This window comes from Pelodiscus sinensis, chromosome 11 (assembly GCF_052426305.1).
Source record: "Pelodiscus sinensis isolate ZL-2025 chromosome 11, ASM5242630v1, whole genome shotgun sequence".
Classification (NCBI taxonomy): domain Eukaryota; kingdom Metazoa; phylum Chordata; order Testudines; family Trionychidae; genus Pelodiscus; species Pelodiscus sinensis.
In genome coordinates, this window is record NC_143062.1 from 15,886,999 (window position 1) to 15,905,237 (window position 18,239).

The 18,239-nt window shown below is 57.1% G+C and overlaps 1 protein-coding gene across 5 annotated transcripts in view; it reads left to right on the forward strand.

The window, feature by feature from the left end:
• SPTBN2 (spectrin beta, non-erythrocytic 2) overlaps positions 1–18,239 on the forward strand; it is a 67,745-nt gene that overhangs the window by 43,325 nt on the left and 6,181 nt on the right. For all 5 annotated transcript variants that reach the window (XM_006131606.4, XM_075939249.2, XM_075939248.2 and 2 more), the window contains 19 exons: positions 189–491; positions 965–1,118; positions 3,185–4,055; positions 4,701–4,838; positions 5,259–6,015; positions 6,404–6,606; positions 8,189–8,279; positions 8,370–8,516; positions 9,253–9,516; positions 9,920–10,144; positions 12,314–12,403; positions 12,791–13,051; positions 13,689–13,819; positions 14,307–14,511; positions 14,904–15,278; positions 16,235–16,479; positions 16,774–16,912; positions 17,277–17,361; positions 17,581–17,777. In XM_006131606.4, the coding sequence (XP_006131668.4) occupies positions 189–491; positions 965–1,118; positions 3,185–4,055; positions 4,701–4,838; positions 5,259–6,015; positions 6,404–6,606; positions 8,189–8,279; positions 8,370–8,516; positions 9,253–9,516; positions 9,920–10,144; positions 12,314–12,403; positions 12,791–13,051; positions 13,689–13,819; positions 14,307–14,511; positions 14,904–15,278; positions 16,235–16,479; positions 16,774–16,912; positions 17,277–17,361; positions 17,581–17,777 (4,881 nt within the window). The remainder of the gene's footprint in view (positions 1–188; positions 492–964; positions 1,119–3,184; positions 4,056–4,700; positions 4,839–5,258; positions 6,016–6,403; positions 6,607–8,188; positions 8,280–8,369; positions 8,517–9,252; positions 9,517–9,919; positions 10,145–12,313; positions 12,404–12,790; positions 13,052–13,688; positions 13,820–14,306; positions 14,512–14,903; positions 15,279–16,234; positions 16,480–16,773; positions 16,913–17,276; positions 17,362–17,580; positions 17,778–18,239) is intronic.

Below are 18,239 nucleotides of genomic sequence, written 5' to 3' on the forward strand. Positions count from 1 at the left end.
CACTACACGCCATGTCCCTCCAGAGCTAGGGACAGAATCAGGAGTCCTGGCTCCCAGTCCAGTGCTCTCTTTGATGGACCACAGGGTATCGCCAGCTGCAGGCTGGCTTCATGGTCTGTGAGTGGGAGGGGCTGTGCACTGACCCCTCAGCCAGCCCTACCCCAGCATGATGCCTACCCTGTCCCCAGGATAACTTTGGCCTGGACATCTCGGCGGTGGAGGCGGCAGTGAGGAAGCACGAGGCCATTGAGACAGACATTGTGGCCTATAGTGAGCGCGTGCAGGCCGTGAACGCTGTGGCCAGTGAGCTGGAGGCAGAGCGCTACCATGACATCAAGCGCGTGCTGGCCCGCAAGAACAACGTGGTGCGGTTGTGGGACTACCTGCGGGAGCTGGTGGCCTCACGCCGTGAGCGCCTGCTCCTCAACCTGGACCTGCAGAAGATGTTCCAGGACCTGGCCTACCTCATGGACTGGATGGAGGAGATGAAGGTACTGGGGTGGAGGGGCGGTCTGGCTGGGAACAGCTTGCCCCAGCCTGGGCCGCTACCATCTGCTACCACCAGGGGGCCCAGCTGTCTGGGTAGGTGCCTCAGGTGGTGCTGTCTGCCAGCCCCCTTCCCAGGAGCTGTAGCAGAGGGTGGCAGAGTAGCAGGCTGGCCTTCCTCCTGGAAAGGGTAAGGGGTGGAGTCAAAGCTGGGGACACTATCAGCTCAAGCACCCCAGAGGGGCTATGGAAGAGAGGGAGTAGGGCATGTGGGTGCCATGGAGCAGAGGGGAGATCGATGCCCTAGTGCTGGGTCCTGTGCCCACTGCCCCAGTGCAGTCTGCTGCTAGGTCTGTCGCCTGGGCTGTTGCAGAGTGTGGGGGATGCCTGGCTCCATGTGTTGGGTTGGCCCTTCTCTGGCAGGGCCAAGAGGGCATGGGGCTCCCCTTGCAGTCAGCAGCCACCCGTCCTTCCGCAGGGTCGCCTGCAGTCCCAGGACTTCGGTAAGCACCTGCATGGTGTGGATGACCTACTGCAGATCCACGCGCTCGTGGAGGCCGACATCACTGTGCAGGCTGAGCGCATCAAGGCTGTTGGCAGCGCTGCACAGAAGTTTGCCGCCCCTGGGGAAGGTACCTGAGCCATCCTCCCCCCCTCCATTCGCACCCTGCCATGTCCCAGCCTGGACCACATAGCTCCTCCATGTCCCATGCTCTCCACGCCCTGCCCCCAGATCCAGCCCTCAAGAGAGCAGCTCGGAGACCAGTGAGGTGTCAAAGGTGTTGGGAGGGGGTCCACAGCTGCAGGGAATGTGCCATATCGGAAGCTACCCTGCCAACTCCTCACCCCTCTTCTTCTCTGGGGAGGTTCCCTGCCTGGGTGTAAATCCTGCTCTGTGCCTAGCTCTAACTAGCTTGGGCTTTCCTTCCCCCATCATTCCCTGTGGGCCCTGTTTGTCTCCCCACCCTCATGGACACCAGTGCGGTGACCCCAGCCCCCTCTTGCCTCCAGGACCCAAGGATCAGGGGCCTCATGGCTCTCCCTGTGGGGCAGAGGGCAGAGGAAGGAGGCTGTAAGCAGGGATCCCACATTGTTGCCTGATCTATCGATTATGTGGCTGATTTCATTTCCCCCAGTCAGCACTCTGCAATTTGGTAGGTTCTTGTCCCAAAATCAGGCCCGCTATCTCCAGAATTAGGGGCATGGCAGTAGCTGCACTTGTACTCAGGGATCATTTTTGGTAATTGGTAATTGTAGGAGTCTTATTACTGCAGTGATCAGTCCAGTAAATATAACTATCCAAACAAGTAAAGTTAGATAAGACAATGCTGTAAGTATGACTCAGCCCAGCACACATGTATAATTGCTCACTCCATCCTGGGGGAGAGCTCGGAAAGTTGAGTCAGATCCTAGTGTGACTAAGTGCCAATGCAGAAACCAGGTGTTTTATATGCTTATGTATGAATAGCTCCACCCTCTTTCACTATCTTGACTCCTCACCCTCGGAATGTTGAAGTGTCCTTTTCCCATGGGTTACTATACTAATTAGTTCAAACTTATTAGCATACAAGTAAGTTCAATTATGATAGTTACTAGGGATGTGAAAGTGTAGCCGTGTCCACAGTTAATCCATGAGCCTGGGCTCATTGGTTAACCTTCATGATTACATGCAGGCTCCTGGTATGTGCAGGGAGTCGGCTTCAAAGCTGGTTCCCTCCATGCATTGGCTCCCTGGCAGCTGCCTGTCCCTGCCCTACCCGACCCCACTCTGTATCAGAGGGTATGTCTACACTACCCCGCTAGTTCGAACTAGCGGGGTAATGTATGCATACCGAACGTGCAAATGAAGCCCGGCATTTGAATTTCCCGGGCTTCATTTGCATAAGCCGGCCGACGCCATTTTTAAATGCCGGCTTGTTCGAACCCCGTGCCGCGCGGCTACACGCAGCACGGGCTAGATAGTTCGAACTAGCAAGCCATTCCGAACTATCTGTACGTGGAACGAGGCGTACAGATAGTTCGGAATGGCTTGCTAGTTCGAACTATCTAGCCCGTGCTGCGTGTAGCCGCGCGGCACGGGGTTCGAACAAGCCGGCATTTAAAAATGGCGCCGGCCGGCTTATGCAAATGAAGCCTGGGAAATTCAAATGCCGGGCTTCATTTGCACGTTCGGTATGCATACATTACCCCGCTAGTTCGAACTAGCGGGGTAGTGTAGACATACCCAGAGGCAGTAGTGTGGGAGGGCAGGCGAGAGCCAGTATGTGACGGAGCCACCTCCCACCCCCTATGTGTAACCCTATAACCACTGAAATTTTCAGTGGTTACACGTTTACTTAATTAAGCACATTTTAACATCCCTAATAGTTGCCGGTAGTTAGGTATTTATTGATATTTCCCTCCAGAAATACCCTAAAGTGGTGCAAACTACCTTCTGTCAGTTACCAGTCAGCCTATTACCAAATTAGTAAAACAAAATCTTATGCCATCTTGTGACTTTAGGCCCTGTTGATTTACTTTTTAATGCTAACCTAATAGCAGCTACTCCTATGCAGGCTTTTAGGCCTTGTGGCTGTACAACTACCTTAAGCTATTCTGATAGGTTTGTGCCGAGAAGTCTCTTGTGTTTCTGCATTGCTGTTCTTATCCTTTACCTTGAAACCGACCTATGGGCTACAATGTCCACGTCCCTTCACAGGTTACAAGCCGTGCGACCCCCAGCTGGTGCAGGAGAGGGTGAACATGCTAGAGCTGGGCTACCAGGAGCTGGTAGAGCTGGCGGGCAAGCGCCGGGCCAAGCTGGAGGAGTCCCGGCGCCTGTGGAAATTCTTCTGGGACATGGGCGAGGAGGAGGCCTGGATCCGGGAGCAGGAGCAGATCCTGTCATCGGATGATTTCGGCAAGGACCTGACCAGCGTGCTGCGCCTCATCAGTAAGCACAATGCCTTCCGCGATGAGATGAGCGGCCGCTATGGGCCCCTCCAGCACACCACAGCCCAGGGCCACAGCCTGGTGCGTGAGGGGCACTTTGGGGCCCGCGAAGTGGCTGAGCGCATCCGGGAGATTGAGGAGCAGTGGCAACACCTCGAGGCACTGGCAGGTGAGCGGGAGCGGCGCCTGCACGAGGCCTCCAGTCTCTATCAGTTCCAGGCTGATGCAGACGATATGGAGGCCTGGCTCATGGATGCCCTGCGGCTAGTGTCCAGCCCGGAGGTGGGCCATGACGAGTACTCTACTCAGAGCTTGGTCAAGAAGCACAAAGACGTGGAAGAGGAAATCCAGAACCACCGCCCTGTCATCACTGCGCTGCATGAGCAGGCCCAGGGCCTGCCACCTGCCTTTGCCCATGCACCTGAGGTGGCAGGGCGCTTGCCTGCTGTGGAACAGCGCTACCAGGAGTTGGCCACCCTGGCCGAGCACCGCAAGCAGGATCTGCAGGATGCCCTCAATCTCTACAAGATGTTCAGCGAGGCTGATGCCTGCGGCCTGTGGATTGGCGAGAAGGAACAGTGGCTGCATGCCATGGAGATCCCTGAGAAGCTGGAGGACCTAGAAGTTGTACAGCAGAGGTGAGTGGGGGCTGACCAGGCCCACCTGCACCACCCGGCCCAGTCTCATCAGGCCCATACCCAGCTGCCCCTAGCAGCCAGCAAGTAACCACGGTGCTAGTCAGCGAGTAACCACAGTGCTAGTCTCTCCCAACTCTCTATGTGGTGGGACATCCCAGAATACATTGATTCCCCCCTTTGTGCTGCTCTGTTTGTCCTCACTTAGGCACCATGGGAGAGCAGCCTGGCTTTTCCCAACATGCACTGGGGCACATATGCTCAGGCAGCCCTTGTGGCTGTAGCCATGACACCCTTTAAACCGGCATGCCCTGCCTGGCAGCCTCTCACTGAAACCAGGGTGTAGGTGGGAACAGAGCTCCTAATGGCCAGAGCCCCTAGACCATAGCTGATCCCCCTTCCTGCCCCTTGGACATGTGGTGGGAAACCCTAGAATACATTGCTCCTCCATTATTCTCTGGCTGCTGTGTCCATGCTGAGGCCCTATGGGAGAGCAGCCTGGATTTTCCCAGCATGCAGTGAATAGAAGCATGGTTAGTGGCCGCTGGTGCTGTGCTGAGGGGAGCACAAGGTGTTGGCTGTCCAGGCCACGCAGGGACGGAGGGATTGAGCGCATCGTTAGCTGAGCCTGTACCTCTGGGCCTGCAGATTTGAGACATTGGAGCCTGAGATGAATAACCTGGTTTTGCGCATCACGGCCATCAATCAGATTGCTGGGCAGCTGCTGAGCACTGACCACCGCAACAAGGAGAGCATCCAAGCCACACAGGAGCAGCTCAACACCAGGTCTCAGTGGGAGGGCACACGACTCACCACCAGGGGAACGAGGAGAGCAGGGGTTTTGGTGCTGGGGAAAGGGGGGGTCAGGAATGGCAAGTGGCTTAGCACTTGGGGGAGAATGGGGAGGGAAGGGGGCTTGGCACCAGGGGAACAGGGAAGGCAGGTTGCTTAGTGTTGGAGAGGAGGGTTGGGGGTTGGGAGAGCAGGCTGCTTGATGCTGTGGGTGGGGCAAGCAGCTTTGCATTGGAGGGGTTGTGTGAGGTGCTGAGTGACCCATGAGGATGAGGAGGAATCTGTGGGGCTCTGCATCCAACAGCAGGAACTGGGGTTCTGGGGAGGGCTGCCTTCAGCAGTGCCATGGGCTTGGCAGCTCCAGGGTGGTCAGTGGCACAGGCCCCACACCTACCTCTCCATCCCCTTCCCCAGATGGGAGCGGTTCCGCGCCCTGGCTGACCAGAAGAAGGCTGCACTGACCTCAGCTCTGAACATTCAGAACTACTACCTGGAGTGCAATGAGACTAAGTCCTGGATGAGGGAGAAGACCAAGGTGATCGAGTCAACACAGGAGCTGGGCAATGACCTGGCGGGTGTCATGGCACTGCAGAGGAAGCTGACGGGCATGGAACGAGATTTGGAGGCCATCCAGGGCAAGGTGTTGGATTTGCAGGGGGAGGCGGCCACGCTAGCGGCCGAGCATCCAGACCAGGAGGTGCCCATCTTAGACCAGCTTGCAGACATCAAGGCTGTGTGGGCCGAGCTGCGTGAGACTATGCGGCGGCGCGAGGAGTCCCTGGGTGAGGCCAGCAAGCTGCAAGGCTTCCTGCGTGATTTGGACGACTTCCAAGCTTGGCTGTCACGGACACAGACAGCCGTGGCTTCTGAGGACGTGCCAGCCACCCTGGCCGAGGCTGAGCAGCTGCTGAACCAGCATGAAAGTATCCGTAATGAGATTGAGCACTACAAAGAGGACTATCAGAGCATGCGAGCCATGGGCCAGGAGGTGACACAGGGCCAGACCGATGCCCAGTACATGTTTCTGCAGCAGCGCCTGCAGGCCCTGGACACTGGCTGGAAGGAACTGGGCCAGATGTGGGAAAACAGGCACCATCTGCTGTCCCAGGCCTATGGCTTCCAGCTCTTCCTGCGGGACACCAAGCAGGTGGAGGGTGTGCTCAGCAACCAGGTAAGGCTGGGGCAGCTAGTATGCCTGGAGGGAGGCAAGTTTCTGAGACCCATACAGTCCATTATGGCACCCCATTCCCTGGCCCAGATCAGACTAATGGTCCCATCCAGTCCAGTATTCCTTCCTACACACTTAATCAGCTTCCAGCATCCATCCAGCTTGGTATCCTCCACGTTTCCAGTTGCCCCAAACTCCCTCTCCAAATTCCCATCGCTGTATCAGTCCCCCAGATCTCCATTCGCCCAACCCCACTCACCCCATCAGTCTTGGTACCTCTCCATTCCACTGGCCCCTAGTTTCCTCCTTCGGGCTCTCTTTCTCACTCAGGGCAGGGTTTATGACATGATCCATGCCAAGTGCTATGCCTGTGTGTGGCTCGCCCCTGCAGGAGTATGCGCTGTCCCACACTGAGATGCCCAGCACCCTGCAAGGGGCAGAGGCCTCCATTAAGAAACATGAAGATTTCATGACCACCATGGAGACCAATGGGGAGAAGATCAAGGGGCTGATGGATGCTGGGCGGAAGCTAATTGTCGGGGACAGCGTCCATGCAGACAAAATCCAGGAGAAGGTTGACTCCATCGATGGCAGGTGAGAGCCCAGCCCCCAAAGGCTTCTGGGAATCATGTTGTGTCATCATTGTCTGGGTTCTATCCTTGATCTAGGAAGGGAGTGGGATGTAGTGGGTTAGAGTAGGGAGGCCTGGGAGTCAGGACTCCTGCATTCAGTCTCCAGCTCTGGAAAGGGACTCTTGGATTCTATCCCTGGTTCTGATAATACCTGGCTATGTGATTGAGGACAAGTCCCTTCCCACTGGAGTTAAACAGGAAGAATGATACTGAGATTAATGATTGTGATAAGCTGCAGCTCCTATCTTAGCCAGAGCTCCCAACAGGGCAGAGCAGTCTTTGGGATAGACCTCAGGTCATCCTGCTCAGAGAGCACAAGTTACTAGAGCCTAAGGTAGTCAGGAGACCTCACAAACCAAGGCAGTGATGCTACATAGAGAGGGCAGGCCCCACAGAATCATAGAACTAGAAGGAATCTCGAGAGGTCATCAAGTCCAGTCCCCTGCATTCATGGCAGGACCAAGCACCATCTAGACTATCCCTGACAGGTGTTTGTCTAACCTGCTCTTAAGTATCTTCAATGATGGAGATTCCACAATCTCCCTAGGTAATTTATTCCAGTGCTTAGCCTCCCTGGGTATGTCTACACTAGTCCCCTAGTTCAAACTAGGGAGGCTAATGTAGGCATTCGAAGTTGCAAATCAAGCACGGGATTTAAATATCCCGCACTTGATTTGCTTCTTCCCGGCTGGTCGCCATTTTTTGAAATTTACAAGTCCGGACTAACTGCCCACGTCTACACGCGACAGGGACTCGGTATTTCGAATTAAAGCCCTAAATCGAAGTACCTGTTAACCCTCATTCCAGGAGGAATAACATGTAGTTCGATTTAGGGCTTTATTTCAAAATACCGGGTCCCTGCTGCATGTAGACATGGGCAGTTAGTCCAGACTTGTACATTTCAAAAAATGGCAACCGGCCGGGAAGATGCAAATCAAGTGCGGGATATTTAAATCCCGGGCTTGATTTGCAATTTCGAATGCCTACAGTAGCCTCCCTAGTTCGAACTAAGGGGCTAGTGTAGACATACCCCCGATAGGAAATTTTTCCTAATGTCCAGCCTAAACCTCCCTCACTGCAATTTAAGCCCATTGCTTCTTGTTCTATCATCAGAGGTTAATGAGAATGATTTTTCTCTCTCCTCCTTTTAGATACTTGGAAGCAGTTATCATGTCCCCTCTCAGTCTTCTCTTTTCCAGACTAAACAATTCCAGTTCTTTTAGTCTTACTTCATAGGTCATGTTTTCTAGATCTTTAATCATTTTTGTTGCTCTTCTCTGGACCTTCTCCAATTTGTCCACATCTTTCCTGAAATGTGGTGCCTAGGTGGAGTATTTTGCATTTGTACTTGTTGAATTTCATCTTATTTACCTCAGACTCTTTCTCCAGTTTGTCCAGATCATTTTGAATTTCCGTCCTATCCTCCAAAGCACTTGTAATCCTTCCCAGCTTGGTGCTATCCACAAACTTTACAAGTGTGCTCTCTATGTCACTGAAGAAGAAAATGAAGACATGTTCCATGAGCCTCTGCTTTCCCTTCCCAGGCACAAGCGGAATCGGGATGCAGCCAATGAGCTGCTGAGGCGGCTGCGGGATAACCGGGAGTTGCAGCACTTTCTGCAGGATTGCCAGGAGGTGAGTGGGGAGAGAATGTGGGGGAGGGGGGCTGCGGGACAAGGGGACCAGGGGTCAAGGGATCCTCACTCTTCTCTGCCTCCCCATAAGCTCACCCTGTGGATCAATGAGAAGATGTTGACAGCCCAAGACATGTCGTATGACGAGGCCCGCAACCTGCACACCAAGTGGCAGAAGCACCAGGCCTTCACAGCCGAGCTGGCTTCCAACAAGGACTGGCTGGACAAGATTGAGAAGGTGGGGGGAAGTATAGCAAACTGGCGACCTCGCCCAGGCTTTCTAGGACCTCTTCCATGGCTGCACACAAACACTATGGTCCTGCCCCCCTCCATGGACTTGTCACCATAACCTGGCCCTAAGACCGTGACCCTGCCCCCACAGTCTCACACTTTGCTATGGACCCTCTCTCCCAAGGAACCCCGCGCACCTCCCCCTTATGTTCCCAGAGTCGCTGGGTTGTCAGCAGGGCCCCCAGCACTTGTCCTACCAGTTGGGTTGTCTGTGCATGACTGAATGGGCAGGCCCAGCCAAAGAGTGTGCGGGGCCCAAGGCAGCATGCTGAGCCATGTGGCTCCTGGCTGGGTGGGCAGCTTGGGGCCCTGAATGCACAGAGCTGCAGGGCCCTGAATGCGCGGGTCCCAAGGTGACCACCTCGCTTGCCTTGCCCAAAGGCTGGGCCTGTGAGTGGGGGAGCTGGGCCACTGACTTCATGCTAAGCCCCCTGCTGGGATAGGGCTGACCTGGCCCCTGCAGCAGTGAGATGAATGGGGCAGGTCCTGCCTCTCAGAGCCGTTGTCTCAGGATCCTGCAGACTCGGGTGTGACCGTGATCATGACTCCAGGAGGCAGGGCACAGGACTTTTCGCAATTTGGCCTTCCTCTGAGCCTGGCCAGGCCAGGCCTTCTGGGGCCCAAAGACCCTGCAGCACATGCAGGGCCTTGTTCTCCTAACCAGTGCTCTGGGTCCCTGACAGGAGGGGCAGCAGCTAATGGTGGAGAAGCCGGAGCTGGAACCAGTGGTGAAGGAGAAGCTGGGCAGCCTCCACCGGCTATGGGACGAGCTGGAGTCCACCACCAAAACGAAGGCCCAGTGCCTCTTCGATGCCAACCGGGCTGAGCTCTTCACCCAGAGCTGCTCCGCCCTGGACGTCTGGCTGGCCGGACTGCAGGCCCAGCTTCAGTCTGACGATTATGGCAAGGACCTGACCAGCGTCAACATTCTGCTGAAAAAGCAACAGGTCTGGGCTAGAGGGTGCGGTAGAGGGGAGGCCTGGGCCAGAGGGCAGGTTCTTGGGGTGAGGGATGATTGGGTGCCAAGATGACCTGAACTTCAAGGTCCCAGAGGACCATGAGATATGGGCAGATCCTGGCCCTCTAACCCTCTCAATCCCAGAGCCTGTTCTCCTGTTTTCAAGGGCCAAAACATTGGAGAACCCTAGATTGGTCTCATCCCTAACCCACCCCATGCACCATGGATCCTTCTCTTTGCTCAGAAATGGGACAGATTGCCTGCAGGATCCCCAAGGAGAGGGGGGCCTGTGGCTGCATTGTATCAATGGGGGGAAGGGTCAGACTCCCTGCTCCCGTTGGGAGCTCTCTGCTGGGGTCCTCAAGGCTGTAACACTGCTCCCTGCTCCTCAGATGCTGGAGAACCAGATGGATGTGCGGGAGAAGGAGGTGGAGGCCATCCAGTCACAGGCTCTGGCCCTGAGCCAAGAGGACACCAACACGGCTGAGGTAGAAGGCAAGTTCCGGGCGGTGGAGGAGAAGTTCCTGGACCTGCGGGGCCCCCTGAAAGAGCGCTGCTACAAGCTGCTGGCCTCCAAGGAGGAGCACCAGTTCAACCGCGACCTGGAGGACGAGATTGTGAGTCCCAGGCAGTGCAAGGGTGGGGGCAGTGTTCCCTGTAAGCTGTGTGCTTGGGCGGCTGCTCAGGAGAGATTCCAATGCCACCCAGCTGATTGGAAGAGCACCCACAGCTGGGTTTTGTTTCTGCTGGGGGGTGCATATTCACACCTGCCTCGGGGCATGAAAGGTATTCTGTACATGGATGGCAAAGACTGGAGGGAACATTGGTTTGGGGCTTCGCTGCCATGGGGGGAGAGGATGGGAAATGGATTCCCGAGAGGGGAGATGGGAATGAGATCCGGCTCCTCAGACAACTGTCTCTTACGCCATGGGCCTCTACATAGAATGACAGGAGTGCAGAGCCCCACTGCTGCCCCCAGCACTCCCCCATGCCAGGTAGGGGGCATCTAGGATGGGTTTCTCCTACAGGCCACAATGTCCCCTGGACAGTCAGTATTGGGGCTGAATGACGAGTCCCTAGCAGGGGCTAGCACTGAGCCATGAGTCTCTAATGGGGCAGATCTAAATCTCAGTTATGGAGCCACACTGCCTCTCCAAGTAAACGTGATAGATCTTTGGGCTTGCTGTGCTGCACTGCTCCGCACTCCCCTCCAGACCCGGAGACATAGACCAGCCTCCTATTCCAGCCCACGAGATCCTGTAAAACCGCCACTTCCTCCCTTCACCCCAGGCTAGGGGAAACACAGAAGTTGTGACTCCCAGCCCCTCTGGTTCAATCCACTACAGCCCACACCCCCAGAGCTGCAGGGAACCCAGGAGTCCTGACTCGCACCCATTAGGCCTTGCACCTCTCCCAGAGCTGAAGGAGAACTCAGGAATCTTGACTCCCAGTGCTGTTGAACACTGGCTAAGTGGGAGTCTCCACCCCATCCAGGGACCAGTCCCCTAGACCTAACAGCCTGCTACCCCTACTAGGGATGTAATAGTGTAGTCGATTAACCAATAAGCAAAAGCTTCTAGGTTAATGCTATAGACTACTCGCATTTCCCTCCCCCACCAGTACATTTTTTAGCAGACTGGCCTGTAGCCTGGCTCGCCCTGGGTCCAGGACCTACTCCTACTGTGACTCTGCATTTAAAGTGTATTAGGATCCAGGTGGGCAGGCAGTCTGGCTTAGTTCTGGCTTGTGCCGGGTCCCAGAGCTCAATCCCCCTAACCCCCACTCTGGACAGAGGCAGCAGTGCAGGGCAACAGGCAGCTGGTCCATGAGGGGAGATGGTTTTTAATTTGGCTTCCCTAGTGGACCATCTCCCGCCTGATACAGAGGCAGCAGCAAGTGGCAGGGGGCTCCTTGGGAGTAGGGCCAGAGCACCATGGCTGCCAGCCCCACCCCGGGGACTATACAATAGTCGAGTAACCAATACGAATTCATGAAGTTAATTGACTATTCAGTTAACCGATATTTAACATCCCTGACCCCTGCTGGTGACTCCCTTTAGCTTCAGCAGTGAGGCTCTGTGCAGCATGTTTTGGGGTCTCACCCAGACTCGTGACAAGTGGATGGGGGGGGCGGGAGGTCAGGCTGGGTTTGCGGGGTGGAATTTTGCATGGGAGTGGATTTTTTTTTTTTTTTTTTTAGAACTGGGAAATTCCATTAACCCGCCATCCTGATATTCAGACAGTAGTGTTGCAGGAAAGGGATAACTGAGTGGTTTGAGCATTGGCCTGCTAAACCCGGCATTGTGAGCTTAGTCCTTGAGGGGGCCATTTAGGGATCTGGGGCAAATCTGTCAGCAATGGTACTTTGTCCTGCCATGAGGGTGGGGACTGGACTCAATGACTTCTCAAGGTCCCTTCCAGCTCCACGAGATGGTATATCTCCATATATTATATTTATTAGGGGCTGCCAGGATTGAGTCTGCTTGTGCAGAGACCCCCAGGAAGCCCCTGTCCCATACCTCATTCCCCCCCTCTGCAACCTCCATGCGTACCCCACCCTGTGCAGCCTCCCTATGCATCCCTCACCCTCTGCATTCCCTGTGCAGCCTCCATGCACCCCCACCCTGTGCATCCCACACAGTACCCCCTGTGCAGCCCCTCATGCATCTCCCACACTCTGCAGCTCTCCCTGCATCCCCATTGTGTGCCCTGCTGTGCAACCCCCCCATGCAGTTGCCCATTGTGTCCCTCATGTGCCCCTGACCCTGCTCTTCACTGTGCTTTCAGCTGTGGGTGAGGGAGCGGATGCCCATGGCTGTCTCGACTGATCATGGCAAGGACCTGCCTACCGTCCAACTGCTGATAAAGAAGAACCAGGTGTGGTGCTGGGGGTGGGGGGTGAAGTCTGCTCACCCAACTTAGTGCAGAGAGGCTTCCTACCTCATGTGGGGCATAAAAGACAGGGTAGAGGGTGGGAGCAGGGGGAATCTGAAAAGAGGAGCAGGTGGGGAAAGGGTTGGTGGAAGATAGGGATGAGGGAGGTGAATTAGGGGAGGGGCAGAGAAGTGGGGAGCCCTGGGGGTGGCTGTACCATAACCTCCCCCTTCCTCTCTGCTCCCAGATTCTACTGAAGGAGCTTCCCAGTGGCAGAGGTTGGAGCAGAGGGCCTGGGGGTGGGGAAGCCCCGGAGCGGGATTCAGGTTAGGGATAGGGGTGAGGGTGATAACCACATGCTGACCCCACTTGCCCATGCTCCTGCCCCAGACCCTGCAGAAGGAGATCCAGGGCCATGAGCCACGCGTGGAGGAGCTGCTGGAGCGGAGGGCAGGGCTAGCGCACTGTGGGCCTGTGGAGCGGGTGGAAGAGCTGCGGGAAGCCTGGCGGGAGCTGGGGCACCAGGCGGAGCTGCGGCACCAGCGCCTGGAGCGGGCACATGCTGCCCAGCAGTTCTACTTTGATGTGGCCGAAGCGGAGGCCTGGATGGGCGAGCAGGAGCTGCACATGATGTCCCAAGAGAAGGCCAAGGTCTGGGAGAAAGGGAGTGGAGCGCCCCAACCATGGGAACCAGGTGTACCTCCACCCTCTGGGTGCTCCTGCTCCAGAAGTGCTGTGCACAATGTCCCACAAGCAGGCAGAGATGGGGGCGGGGCAGAGAGCCCAACCTACCCCACCTCCTCTGCCTCTGGAAGCCCCCTTACACCTCAGTCTCCATGGGAGCCAGGCCCCTCCTACTCGTTGGGTGCAACTTCCAACCACAGGAGCTGCTCATGGTGTCTTAGGCCAGGGGTGGGGAACCATTTTTGGGTTGGGAACCACTGACCCACAGAAAAATTTGTTGAGGGCTGCACACAACTGGGGTCCCCCCGTCTTAGAGAAGGCTGAGGTGTCTGGGGTCATGGATCAAAGCCCATCTCACGCTTGGATGACTTGCACCCACTCTGACCCTCCCAGCTTGTGAGAGCTGTGGGCCTATGAGAGCTGAGTGGCCCTCAGCCTGCCCACCAGACCAGGGGCGGTGGGCAGCCCTGCCCCACCCACTCCCTTTGCAGCGTCTCCCCCCTTTGCCCTGCTTCATGGCACCTGCACCCTTGCCCCTGTGTGCCTGCGTCACAATATCTGCATCTTTCATCCCTCTCTGATGCCTGGTGTCCGGCACCCACAGGATGAGCTGATTGCCCAGGCCATGGTGAAGAAGCACCTGGTGTTGGAGCAGGCGCTGGACGACTATGCCCAGACCATCCACCAGCTCTCCAACCAGAGCCGCGACATGGTGGCCAGCGAGCACCCAGAGAGGTGAGCCAACCTCACTCCCCCTCGTTCCAGGGGGTACAGAGCCCAGGTCCCATGGTCCTGTCCTGTTGGGGGGCAGCGAGTGCACAGCCTCCTATGGGTTGCTAGGATCCCATCCCTCCCCCCTGCTTAGTCTGAGTCTGGCTGGATGCTGCTTTTACCTGCATCACAGCCGACGGCCTGACGCTCTGGTGCATGGACAGAGGGGCCCAGGGAAGATCAGACCAGGAACCTTCAGTCCCTCTGGCTTGGGATAGAGGTGGAGACTCCCGTAGCCACATACCCCTTCCTCATTTGATGTGGCCCGCCTCAAGTCTGGCACAGCCCCATCGAGTGTGGCGTGGCCCACCCCAGCATGGCCCCCACATCATGGGACCTCTTGGGCAGTGCATTAGCCCCAGGGCTTTCCCAGTTCCTGGGCCCCTGCTGCCACTTCCAGTGAGCAAGGGACTGGCCCTCCCTGTGGCTCAAGTGGCTCTTCCCCCCACAGTGAGCGGCTCACCCTACGCCAGGGCCAGGTAGACAAGCTGTACGCCAGCCTAAAGGACCTGGCGGAGGAGCGGCGGGGCAAGCTGCAGGAGCACCAGCGCCTCTGCCAGCTCAAGCGTGATGTGGATGACCTGGAGCAGTGGATCTCGGAGCGCGAGGTGGTGGCTGCCTCCCACGAGCTGGGGCAGGACTACGAGCATGTCACTGTGAGTGTCCAGTGCCCAGCAGGGGGAGCTGGGCCATGTCAGTCTGAACTGGGATAGACTGGTCCACGCTGAGCTATCCTGGTCTGTACTGGTTGATCCTGGTCAGTCTGGATTCAGACTGGTTCGTCCTGAGCCAACCCACTCTCGGCTGGTGTCAGCGCCCTGCTGGCTACCCATGGTGGAGTAGTCTCTGTGCGATGTGGGGCTGTGACCATGTCTCTCGGGCAGCACTAGCCGCGGAAATCCTACATGAAGCCCATGTGCCTGAGGCCCCTCCCATCCCTCAAGCCCATTCCTTCTCCTGCCTGTCCCTTCCAGGCCCCTCTCCCAGTCTCCCCAGACCTGGGTCCCATCACTGCCTGTGGCCCTCCCTGACCCTTCTCTCTCCCCAGATGCTGCGAGACAAGTTCCGGGAGTTCTCCCGTGATACCAGTAACATCGGGCAGGAGCGTGTGGATGCTGTGAACCTGCTAGCAGATGAGCTGATCTCGTCAGGGCACTCGGAGAACGCCACCATTGCCGAGTGGAAGGACGGACTCAACGATGCCTGGGCCGACCTGCTGGAGCTCATCGACACCCGCAGCCAGATGCTGGCGGCTTCCTACGAGCTGCACCGCTTCTATCATGATGCCCGCGAAACGCTGGCCCAGGTGCAGCACAAACAGAAGCAACTGCCCGACGAGGTGGGGCGTGACCTGAACACAGCGGAGGCCATGCAGCGCATGCACACAGCCTACGAGCATGACATCCAGGCGCTCAGTGCCCAGGTACTGCCAACGGCAGGCTGGGATTGGACAGGCTTGGGGGATGCGGAAAGAGGGCAGGGTCTGCGGCAGCGGGAGAAGAGTGGGGTCATTGTCTGGAATAGGGGGAGCGGAACAGGATGGAATGGGGGGAGGGTATGGGGTAGGATCTAGTGTGGGGAAGGGGAGCAGGGAAGAATGGAAGGAGGATCTGGGGGTCTGGGACAGGCAGAGGGAAGCAAAGTGCGATGAGAGTACCAGGTGTGGGGGAGGGGAAGAGAGCAGTGTGTGATGGGAAGGGGTTGTGGGGTAGGATCTGGGGTAGCGGGGAGGGGAGCAGGATAGGATGGGAATAGGATCTGCAGGTTCTGGGGCAGGTGGAGGGGGGCAGGGTAGGCTGGAGGGACAAGGTATGGGTATGTCTACACTACCCCGCTAGTTCGAACTAGCGGGGTAATGTAGGCATACCACACTTGCAAATGAAGCCCGGGATTTGAATTTCCCGGGCTTCATTTGCATAAGCGGGGAGCCGCCATTTTTAAAACCCCGCTGGTTCGAACCCCGTGCAGCGCGGCTACACGGGGCTCGAACTAGGTAGGTTCCACGAGGTGTACCGGTAGTTCGGAATAGGAAGCCTAGTCCGAACTACCTAGTTCGAGCCCCGTGTAGCCGCGCTGCACGGGGTTCGAACCAGCGGGGTTTTAAAAATGGCGGCTCCCCGCTTATGCAAATGAAGCCCGGGAAATTCAAATCCCGGGCTTCATTTGCAAGTGTGGTATGCCTACATTACCCTCCTAGTTCGAACTAGCGGGCTAGTGTAGACATACCTTATGGGGCAGGATGCAGGGGAGGGGACGGCATGGGGTACAGAAAAGGGGGCAGAGCAGGGTGGAGTGTGGTGCCGTGTCAGGGATTCCCTGCTCTGCACATGGGAGTGGGGGTGGGATGCCCTTCTGACCCCCCTCCCCTGGCCCCCACAGGTGAAACAGGTGCAGGAGGACGCAACGCGACTGCAGAAGGCCTACGCGGGTGAGAAGGCCGACGACATCCGGCGGCATGAGCAGGCTGTGAGTGAAGCCTGGACCGAGCTGCTGAACAGCAGCCAAGGCCGCCGGCAGCTGCTGCTTGATACTGTGGACAAATTCCGCTTCTTCAAGATGGTACGAGACCTGATGCTGTGGATGGACGGGGTGCACCTGCAGATCGATGCCCAGGAGAAGCCCAGGTGAGTGGGGCAGCCCCGGGCCATGGACTAGGATAGCCCAGCCTGGTGTGGCCCAAAGTCAATATAGCGCAGCCCAGCCTCAGAGACTGGTGTGGCCCAGCAGGGACCAGTCTAGCTCAGTCCAGACTGACATGGCCCAGCCCAGACTTAGCCAGGCCTCTACTCCAGCCAACATGGCACGGCTGGGAGAGAACAGCATGGACCAGTGCACACAGGTCTGGGGGCTCGAGGGAGTGAGGAGCTGTTTGCCCCCTCAGCCCCACTGCAGGGTCCCTCCTTCTCTTCCTGCCTCAGGGACGTGTCCTCGGCCGACCTGGTCATCAAGAACCACCAGGGGATCAAGGCTGAGGTGGAGGCCCGGACGGACAGCTTCAATGCCTGCATAGCCATGGGCACCGCTCTGCTGGACAAGGGCCACTATGCCTCTGACAAGGTGAGACCTCCCAGGCACCACCTCCCAGTACCTCTGCCACCCCTGCTCTCCCCCTTGGCACGGTCCCCAGGTGTTGTGTGCACTAGATGTCGTGGGTCTCTTCTAGTTCATACCGATACCACTATGCTGGGACCCAGATAGGGATCCCCTCCAATCTGTTCCCAAGTGACCCCCCAAAACACCCCTCTCCTGCATGGGATTTACATTCCCTATCATACTCCAGTCCTTTCCCCATCATGTGACTGGGCCCTAGCTCCTAGTAGTGGGACCATGTGACTCTCACAAGTTTGGGGGTTCCTCTGCGGAGAAGTGGGGTGGGGATGCTCAAGGCCTTCCTATTTCCTGAGCCAGTCCCTCTGCTCAGATTTCAGAGAAGCTGACCCAGCTGCAGGAGCGACGCAAGGAGATTGGAGCGCGGTGGCAGGAGAAGATGGACTGGCTGCAGATTGGTTAGTGAGGAGAAGAGGCAGGGAAGGGAGGACATTCTGTGTATGAGGAGGGAAAGAGGCAGCAGCACAGTTATGTGGCTGAAGATGTGGTAGGGTGCAGAGGGGAAGTCAGGACTCTTGGGTTCTGTCCCCAGCACCATGAGGGGATGGGTTTAGTGGGTTGTTGGGGGCTGGGAACACTCCAGCACTGCCCCATCCATCTGGACTGTCCCCCTGCAGTTATGGAGGTGCTGATGTTCGGGCGTGATGCCAGCATGGCTGAGGCCTGGCTGTCCAGCCAGGAGCCCATTGTGCGCTCAGCCGAGCTGGGCAGTAATGTGGACGAAGTGGAGAATCTCATCAAGAGGCATGAAGGCTTCCAGAAGTTAGCTGCTGCCTGGGAGGAGCGGTTCCTGGCACTGGAAAAGCTCACCACGGTGAGAGCCCAGCCTGCCCCCCACACATGGCCCCCTCCTTCTGTGCCTGAGGGTGGTGGCTGGGGAGGCTGGTGTGCCCACTCACACATCTTTTCAGGGCCCCCAAGGGCAGACTGAGGCTCTTGGCTGTGTCTTGGTGGGACACTGCCAGCCCACACAGCTCCTGGGCTCTGCCCTAGCCCTGGCCTGGGGTGGGGATGTCTCCATGGGCCAGTGCTGGGTTTGCCACAGAGGCCACCAACTGGAACTAAGGCCTGACACCCATTCAGCGTGCTGAAGGGAGCCTCCTGCCCTGGAGCAGGTCTGATCTGAGTGCTGCCCCTTGGGTCTGTCTACCAGACTAATGAAAGCTGCAGTCTCAATTCTGGAGCAGCTAGATGTTGATCCCAGCTCATATGGCTCAGAACTGGAAGCCCAGGACCCTCTTGTGTTGTGAGCAACTCTGCCACTGTGGCCTGTCAC